Here is a 9,542-nt window from a genome sequence, read left to right as displayed (position 1 = left end):
TAGATAGATAGATAGATAGATAGATAGATAGATAGATAGACAGACAGACAGACAGATAGATAGATAAAATCAGAATTTCAGCAAAGTAGATAAGAGATGCACTTCCAGCTAATTCATTTCAGGGAATTAAACTGAATTCTGAACTAGGAATGATGGATCATTGTCTTTTACATAAGTTTTATACTGATGTTCCTGGACCATTTTTCCAATGCTGACTTTCAATGTGTTTTTATATACACATTTAAAATCAGAATTTCAGGAAGGCAGATGAGAGATGCACTTTCAGGTGCTTCATTTAAGTGAATTAAACTAAATTCTCAACTAAAAAATAATAATAAACAAAACCCTCAGATCCACACCCATGACCACCATTATTAATCCATTCATTAAGGCATGGTCCTCAGAATCTAATCACCTCTTCAATGACAATAATAGGATTTCTGCCCTCTTAACACTAACAGTGGGGACCAAACTTTTAACACATAAAACTTGGGGGACACAATTCAACCCGTATCATTCCACCCCTGGCACCCAAAGCTTATGTCCTTCCCACAGGTAAATACATTCATCCCATCCTCAAAGTCATAACTTGCTTCATTTCAAAAGTCCAAAGTCCCATTTGTGAGATCAAAACAAGTTATCTACTTTCTTGGAAGTGGAACAAGCATGGGGGACAATGGTGGGACAAGCATTGGTTACATATTCCCATTCCAAAACAGAGAAATAAACCAAAAGAAAGGGGTAACAGGTTCTAAAATAAGTCTGAAACCCAGCAGGGCAGGCATCAAATCTCACAGCTGGCAAATCATGTACCTTGAATCCACATTTGATGTTCTCTGCATGCTGGTGCATGGGGTTAGGTCCACAAGTCCTCAGGCAGCTCCACTCCTATGGCTTCCCTGGTCTCCCACCATAAATTACCTCTCCCAGGTCGGTGTTGCACACTGGTAGTTCTATAGCTCTGGGGTCTCCATGGCAGTCCCACTCCCCTGGCTCCACTAGAAATGGCCTTGTCGGGTTTTTCTGCTGCAACTCCAAATCCACATTTCCACTCAGCACTGCTCTAGTGAAGTGTTCTGCAGTGACTCCATCCCTGCAACAGATCTCTTCCTAGGTCCCCAAGCTTTTCCACACATCCTTTGAAATTGGGCTGGAAGCTCCCAAGCCTTCACAGATCTGGCATTCTGCAAGCCTGCAGACCTAATATCATGTGGATGCTGCCAAGGTTTCTGGCTTGTATTTTCCAAAGCTGTGGGTCCAGCCACACTTGGGGACAATTTACTGCTAGAGCAGCCAGGGTGCTGGTTTTGGAAGCAGCTTCCCAAGGCAGTCCTGGGCAGCAAACATGTGGAGGACACCTCAGGCCTGTTCCCCAAGACCATTCTGTCTCCCTAGGCTTCTGGTCCTGTGATGGGAGGGTTGGCCCCCAAGATCTCTGAAATGCCTTCAAGGTCTTTCTTCCCTTCTCTTGATAATCCCTTTCTTCTCTACTAATCTCCTTAGCAAATGGTCACTGAACGACACCATCCCATTTTTCTTCTGAAAATGCTCTCTGCTTTTCTACCAAATGGCCAGACTGCAAATTTTCTAAATCTTTACACTCAGCTTCCCTTTTAAATTCTGGCTTTACATCATGCCTTTGCTGCCATAACTCAGTATAGGCTGTTACCTATAAGTAGCCATACAGCTTCCCAGATGCTTTGCTGCTTAGAAATTTCTTCTGCCAAATACCCTGGTTCAGCATCTTTAAGTTCCACATTCCATAAAACGTTTGGACATGAACAGAATACAGCCAAGTTCCTTGGCAGTTCATAGCAAGGGTGATCTTTGCCCCAGTTTCCAAAAAGCTCCTTCCCATTCACATCTGAGATCTTCCCAGAATGGCCTTTACCATCCATATTTCTATCAGTATTCTGCTTAACCACCATTCAAGCAGTCTCTAAGAAGTTCCAAACTTCCCATGGTTTTCTTGTCTTCTAAACTCCCACCAGCAACTAGGCTTTTTCTAGCCTGCTCCTTCAAATTCTTCCAGCCTCTCAACACCCAGTTCCAAAGCCACTTCCACATTTTAAAGTATTTGTTACAAGCAACACTCACTCTCGGTACCAATTTTCTGTATTAGTCTGTTTCTGTTGCTTATAACATAAGTAATTTGTAAGAAAATGATATTTGTCGCTTATTGTTTCAGAGGCTGGAAAGACCAAAGTCCCAGGGAACACATCTGTAGAGGGTCCTCCTTGGCAGAAACACAGGGTCTCACATGGCAGGATGGTGCAGCAGTGAGAGAGATATTCTCATGTGCTCTCCTTTTAAAACCTTCAGAACACCCATGACCATCATTATTAATCCATTCATTAGGGCATGGTCCTCAGAATCTAATCACCTCTTCAAGGCCCCACTTTTCAATGACCATAATAGGATTTCACACCCACTTAACAGTCTCAGTGGGGATCAAACTTCTAATACATAAAACCTGGGGAACACAATTCAATCCATATCACTACCACACGACAGGCATGATTCTGAGAACGTGGTGAATGCTCACTCTTAACAACCCTATAAAGCAGATGCTATTATTTATTTTCATAGCAAAGAGAAGACAACTACTTCATAGAGAGTGTAAACAATTTGCCCAAGATCACAAGAACAGTAAGAGCTGGAAAAAGGAATTGAGCCCTTTTCTGGCTCCTAAGGCGGTGCTTCCCAACTGCCCTGCTGAGCAGCTTGTCAGATGGGACCTCACTGTCAAAAGAGGTCTCACTGGCACTGCTGTGAACTATGGGAAAATCAGCTAATACACAATAAGCATGAACATAGGAGGGGATTTCAAAAAGTTCATGGAAAAATGGAATTAAAAGATAAAAGTAAAAAATACAAACTTTATTTTTCGACATAAACTCCATCGAGTTCAAGACATTTTTGTAAACAATAACACCAACCATTTAGCCTATCACTAATGATGAGGGTCCTAGGAATTTAGCAGTATTTTTACACTATTCACTACAGATAAACAGGTGCCCTTTAAAGATTTTGTAAGATTAAAAAACAAAAGTCAGAGGGAGCCAAATAAGGAATGTAAGTGGGATATCTAATGATTTCCCATCAAACTCTTGCAAAATTGCCCTTGTTTGATGAGAGCAATGAGCAGGAGCATTGCAGTGGTGGAGAAGTATGCTCTGGTGAAGCTTTACTTGGTGTTTTTTATCAAACTCTTGCAAAATTGCCCTTGTTTGATGAGAGCAATGAGCAGGAGCATTGCAGTGGTAGAGAAGTATGCTCTGGTGAAGCTTTACTTGGTGTTTTTCCGCTAAAGCTTTGGCTAACTTACTCAAAACACTCTCCTAATAAGCAGATGTATGGTTCTTTTGCCCTCCAGAAAGTCAACAAGCAAAATGCCCTGAGCATCCAAAAACTGTGGCCATGACCTTTGCTCTTGACCAATCTGCTTTTGCTTTGACTGGACCAATTCCACATCCTGGTAGCCATGGCTTTGATTGTGCTCTGTCTTTAGGATCATACTGGTAAAGCCATGTTTCACATCCTGTTAGAATTCTCAAAGAAATGCTACAGGATCCTGATTCCACGGTTTAAAATTTCCATTCAAAGATCTGCTCTTGTCTGCAGCTGATGTAGGCACAACAGTTTTAGTACCCACTGAGCAGAAAGTGTGCTTAACTGTAATTTTTCAGTCAGAATTGTATAATGTGAACCAACTGAGATGTCTATAGTGTTGACTATTGTTTCTGCTGTTAATCAATGGTCCTCTTCAATTAGAGCACAAGATTAATGTTCTCCTCACAAATGATGTGACGGTCTCCCATCATGGGCGGCATCTTCAACACGCCTAGTTCCTTCTTAAAATGAGTTATGCATTTGTAAACTGCTGGTTTCTTTGGGGCACTGTACCCATCAATTTTTTGTAAAGCATCAATGATTTCGCCATTCTTCCACCCAAGCTTCACCATAAATTTGATGTTTGTTCTTGCTTCAATTTTACCAGAATTCATGTTGCCCTGACAGGGACTCTTTTCAAACTGATGTTTTATCCTTCTTAGTGCCTCAAACTAGATCCTGTTCAGATATGTTAAAGTTAGTACAAGTTTATTTTGGTGCAAAAAAAAATTTGAAATCCATGTATAGTTTTTTCATAATATGCATTTTCCATCAACTTTCTGAAAACTTTATAGGAATGAATAATTTATTGGATATTTACTATAGTCAAATATTTTAAAGCCTACCATATTTAAAATATGCTTCTGTAACTCTAGAAATGAGCACCATAAACAGGTTCCTCTTTTGAGAGTTTCTCACGCTGGCATTTTGAAACTTGACCAAAATGTGATTTCCAATTTTCATGTTATGAAATTATCCTGTACATTTCCCTTGTTTAAACAGTTTCCCTTGTTTAAAGTGAAAACACCTCCAAGCCTTCCTGTAGATAGTAATTTGGGGGCTGTAGGGAAATTTTAAATTAATTATGTAGGTTAAACCTCTCTACTTAAAAAAATTTTTTTTAAGTTTGTTTTTTTCCTTCTGCTGAAGCAAACTAAAGACATATATTTAAATTATGTTCCATTATGTGAATGAACCTTGAATCTGTATTCCCAAGGATCAATTTATTTGAGTCAAAGAGAAATTTTTCAAACTGTGCCACCCTTAGGTAGTGTCAAACAAAATTATGAGGCATTGTATTGCTTCATATTTTAAAATGCCCAGGGGATATGGAATTTTTATTCTCAGAATCCCCAGCCAAGTCATCCAAAAATTTCTGGTCAACCCAGCCCCGCAGTCTAGTCTAACCGTACGTTTTGTGTGGCAAAAAAACATGAAGTGAAATTCACCATGGAGAACTCTACACCTCCTAATTTCCTCTTTCCCTTTACCCATCTGGCTGAGAAGCATTTCTGTCATGGACATCAACTTTCTCTACACGAAAGCAGCAAACTTTTTCTACACACAACTTCAAACTTGAAGAGATTTAAAGGAAAAATTTTATAGACTTTGACCCAAGGCTGACTGATAATATTCCTGAAGTCTTCTGTACTTGGAATACAACATCATATGCACAAAAGATTTTCAAAAATGGCTTTCTAATAAGCAAAATAGTACATACTATTTCCATGTAAGTGGGTGGTTGGCTGTTTCCTACACAGAGAGCACTATTCTAAGGCAGGCAGTTCATCCTCTCAACAACACTAGAAGGTAGATATTATTTTCAAATCCACCACACAGATGAGGAAACTGACCCACAGAGCTGCCAAATCATTTGTCTATAATTTAGTACCAAATAATTGGTGGGTCTGGGATTCTAAGCCCCAAATCTGGATATAATAGCCCTTATCTCTCAGAAAATATGTCATGTTCTCTCTCAGAGATCCCAGAACCAAAAGACTAGGACAAATTTCTGCAGAAATAAACAGGCCATCCTCCTGAACACAAATTTCTGAAAAATCCAGTCTACAAAGATGCAGAAGATAATTATGTCTGATTCTAGTCAAGTCTTATTCTCCTGCTTGGTTGTAATTTGGGGCTATTGCCTTCATTTTTCTACCTCCTATAATTATATACAAAAGGCACTAAAAAAGTTCCTTTAACATGTAGATGGAAAAGATAAACTCCAGGAAAATTATCATGAGTAAATTATAAAGATATTTGCAAATGAACTCATTTATTCAAGTCATAGTAGATTTATATAAGTTTCAACGAAAAGCTCATATTAGCAAATCCCCCAAAGGTCTGAACATGAAGCGGTTCTAATGGATCACATTGCACAAGTAAAAATGAGGAAGGAAGCCTAGCATAAGAGACAGAATGACATCTGCTTCATATCCTCTGCACAGGCTGAGCTGATGACTGCTGCAAACAGAAGACACAGAACTGAGTGAGTGTCCTCCCAAACAAAGGTAAATTTCAATTTTTATTGGGAAGCCTAGCATAAGAGACAGAATGACATCTGCTTCATATCCTCTGCACAGGCTGAGCTGACGACTGCTGCAAACAGAAGACACAGAACTGAGTGAGTGTCCTCCCAAACAAAGGTAAATTTCAATTTTTATTGTAAGTGTGCTTGCTTATAAAAGGTAGAGTATGCTTAAGGAAAAAAATGCTTTAAAGTTAACATTCTACAAACCATATATTATGAGCATAAGGAATTATATAATGTACAGCAATCTGATGTATTAATGATAATTAATAATGTATTATTTATTAAATGGGGCTTTGTTTTACTGCCATGTTAAAAGCAGCACTTGTGACTGAGGTAGAACCGATTACTTGGAGTTCATAAGGGTGTGAAAGTAATGATACTGTTAAAAGCAGCAAAAATGTATTATGTGCTTTAGAATTCTAGCCAGGAGCAATATTTGCCTTCTCAACAGATCTACTGGATATGCTGAATAAATGCAGGGTGTTAACAAGCTACAAACCTAAGTCTATTTTAAAAAACATCATTTGCAAATCACAAAGAGCTTTTTGTTTCCTCTCGTTTGTGTACATGTCTATGTGTAATAGCTCACACTGGAGACAATGAACACCACGGTGCTGCAGGGCGGCAACGGGTCCGAGCGCTGCCCCAGAGACGCGCGGGTGGTGCAGCTGGTGATCCCGGCCCTCTATGCCGTGGTTTTCTTCACCAGCATCCTGTTGAACACTCTGGCCCTGTGGGTGTTTGTTCACATCCCAAGCTCTTCCACCTTCATCATCTACCTCAAAAACACTTTGGTGGCCGATGTGATAATGACACTCATGCTTCCTTTCAAAATCCTCTCAGACTCACACCTCGGACCCTGGCAACTCAGAGCTTTCGTGTGTCGCTTCTCTTCCGTGATCTTCTATGAGGCCATGTACGTGGGCATTGCGCTGTTAGGCCTCATAGCCTTTGACAGGTTCCTCAAGATCATCAGACCTTTTGGAAACTTTTTCATGAAAAAGCCTGTTTTTGCAAAAGGAATCTCAATCATCATCTGGTTCCTTTTGTTCCTCATCTCCCTGCCAAATATGATCCTGAACAACAAGGAAGCAACACCGTCTTCTGTGAAAAAGTGCGCCTCCTTAAAGGGGCCTCTGGGGCTGATGTGGCATCAAGTGGTCAACTACATATCCCAGTGTATTTTCTGGACCGTTTTTGTCCTAATGCTTCTGTTTTATGTGGTGATTGCAAAAAAAGTATACAATTCTTACAGAAAGTCCAAAAGTAAAGACAGCAAAAACAACAAAAAGCTGGAAGGCAGAGTGTTTGTTGTGGTGATCGTCTTCTTTTTGTGTTTTGCTCCACTTCATTTTGCCAGAATTCCATATACTCACAGTCAAACCAACAGTAGGACTGACTGTAGACTGCAAAATCAACTGTTCATTGCTAAAGAAACAACTCTCTTTTTGGCAACAACCAACATTTGTATGGACCCCTTGATATACATATTCTTATGTAAAAAGTTCACAGAAAGGCTGTACGAGAAACCATGCATGAGAGGGAGAAAGACCACAGCATCAAGCCAAGAAAATCACAGCAGTCAGACAGACAATATAACCCTAGGCTGACAACTTCATACATGATTAACTTCTATTTACTGATGAGACCTCAAAAGGTAATTTATTTGAAAATCAAACTTAAGCAATAAAAGAAAAGGGATTGGAACAAATGCTTTCTTAAATTTTATTATGCTAGTATACAAAAAAAGGTTACATAAATTTTCTTTTTGACCAGTAAGGAGATCGCAACCCTCGGAATGGTGTCATCCACACCACGCTCAGCCAGTGAGCACACCGGCCATCCCTATATAGGATCCAAACCCACGGCCTTGGTGTTACCAGCGCCACACTCTTCCTAGTGAGCCAAGGGGCCAGCCCAGGTTATATGAATTTTTACTCCACATAGATCTATCCATAAGGAGAAAGAACTATCAAGAGAATGCAACAAAAAATGGCCACTAGAGGTCATCTTTGAGATCATTCACTTAAATTTTAGAAAAGATTAAGGAGAAATGTATATCCCTAAAAACCTGTCCTCTAAACACCTCACATTCTTTTACATACATAATTTAAACAACACTACAGCTTTTGAATTCCACAAATGTTGATACTTGCTGATTTAAAAACAAACCAACCCAAACTCCAAAGTGTATCAGTGAAAACTGAAGCCAGGGGTTGAAAAGGATGCCAGATATGAAAAGTCCGAGGATCTGAAAGTGTGTCAGAAAGACCTCTGAAATCCTGGGTGTAGGATTTTCTCCTTACAATTTCTAAGAGCCTTTTTCATGTTACAACAATATTCCATAGGAGGCACAACTGCCATTCTTAAATCACTTTACTTATATCCTAAGTGTGTACAATTCAAGAACAAGAATGCTGTGTTATTGTTCTTTGAAATTCTCCCTCTGCCCAGCAAATACTGTAATGGTGGTGGAATATGCCACCTATTTAGCAAAGCCACCCCTAGGCCATACCCCCAATTCCCTTGCCCCACCCACCTGGGTGAAAATAATTATTTCTCCTACTGGTTGGATGTTTGTTAGGATCCTCATTGCAGATTTCCCTTTACCAGTTAGCTGTATTCTTGATTGCATCCCCTAAAGATGGTTAGAATTCTTGAAAGACAGTCATGTCATGTTTTCTTGGCATCTTCCACAATACTCCCCACATACCATGGACTACAGATGTTTTAAATAGAATATGCCATTCTTGGTACATAGAGAGAGGTAATTGCTGACCCACAATCAATAACATCAAGTTGGGAGATTTTTCAAAGCATATGACCTACTTGTACTGAGTTACCTCCACGTTTTTTCCTGGATCCCTTTGTGGTTCAAAAAAGTAAAATGTGGTTTTCTGAATTTGTAGATACTAATTTATATCTTCGAGAGAAAATACACAAAAGAGTAGTAATGCTCTGTAAATGTGTCACTAGCTCCAACACGACCATTATTAGGTGAAGCTCAGGCCTCCTGTGGCCTCAAAGGCCCTAAAGGCCCTAGAACTTGCCTACCTTTCTAGCCTCACTTCCTAACTGCTCTGCTATCCCTTGAACTTTACACTCTGGTATAAATCTGTAACTGTCAGAATATGCCACACTCCTTTTTTGCCCTTGTGCCATTGCACATGTAAATTTCCCTTTGCCTCCCTAGAAAATTCTTATCCACTGTAAAACCCTAAGTTGCCACGACTTAGTCCCTGAAATCTCACTGGCCAACCTCCCACAACCACATCAGATCCAATCATTTCCTCATCTGGAGGCTGTCACACCTCAATTATTGTACTTATCACACTGCATTGTAATTGCTTGCTCATGTATATATTTATTCTGCTAATAACCTATGCATATTTTTGAGGGCTGAGACTGTCTCATTGTGCAATTAATAAATGTTTAATAAAATAAACCAGATGAGTTTTATTTTTATGCATTAGAGAAACAAAAGGGAAACCAATTCTCTTTGATGCTAATATCAAAAAATGACATAAATTTCTTCAAATGAAAGCTCAAACTCTCTTCACTTGCTGTCCTATAGCATGCACGTAGGGGCATGGAGTGGTGGTGTTCCTGGGTTCAC

The 9,542-nt window shown here is 39.6% G+C and overlaps 2 protein-coding genes across 3 annotated transcripts in view; one reads left to right on the top strand and one right to left on the bottom strand.

The window, feature by feature from the left end:
* MED12L (mediator complex subunit 12-like) overlaps nucleotides 1–9,542 on the bottom strand; it is a 287,707-nt gene that overhangs the window by 104,468 nt on the left and 173,697 nt on the right. The gene's annotated exons all lie outside the window — the stretch shown is intronic.
* Nucleotides 5,850–7,627, top strand: P2RY13 (purinergic receptor P2Y, G-protein coupled, 13). Of its 2 annotated transcripts, none has more exons than XM_008579718.1 (2): nucleotides 5,850–5,903; nucleotides 6,511–7,627. In XM_008579718.1, exon 2 carries the CDS (start codon nucleotides 6,526–6,528, stop codon nucleotides 7,534–7,536), a length of 1,011 nt encoding a protein of 336 aa, XP_008577940.1. In that variant the 5' UTR covers nucleotides 5,850–5,903; nucleotides 6,511–6,525; the 3' UTR covers nucleotides 7,537–7,627. The 2 variants fall into 2 exon arrangements, with proteins under 2 accessions (XP_008577940.1, XP_008577939.1); XM_008579717.1 differs by lacking the exon at nucleotides 5,850–5,903 and adding an exon at nucleotides 5,962–6,038.

Source organism: Galeopterus variegatus, unplaced genomic scaffold, assembly GCF_000696425.1.
Source record: "Galeopterus variegatus unplaced genomic scaffold, G_variegatus-3.0.2 Scaffold1947, whole genome shotgun sequence".
NCBI lineage: Eukaryota > Metazoa > Chordata > Mammalia > Dermoptera > Cynocephalidae > Galeopterus > Galeopterus variegatus.
This window is presented reverse-complemented; position numbering and strand designations above follow the sequence as displayed.

Excerpts from the sequence above, each read along its gene's own strand:
- P2RY13 (XM_008579718.1), top strand. The coding sequence starts at position 6,526 with ATGAACACCACGGTGCTGCAGGGCGGCAACGGGTCCGAGCGCTGCCCC.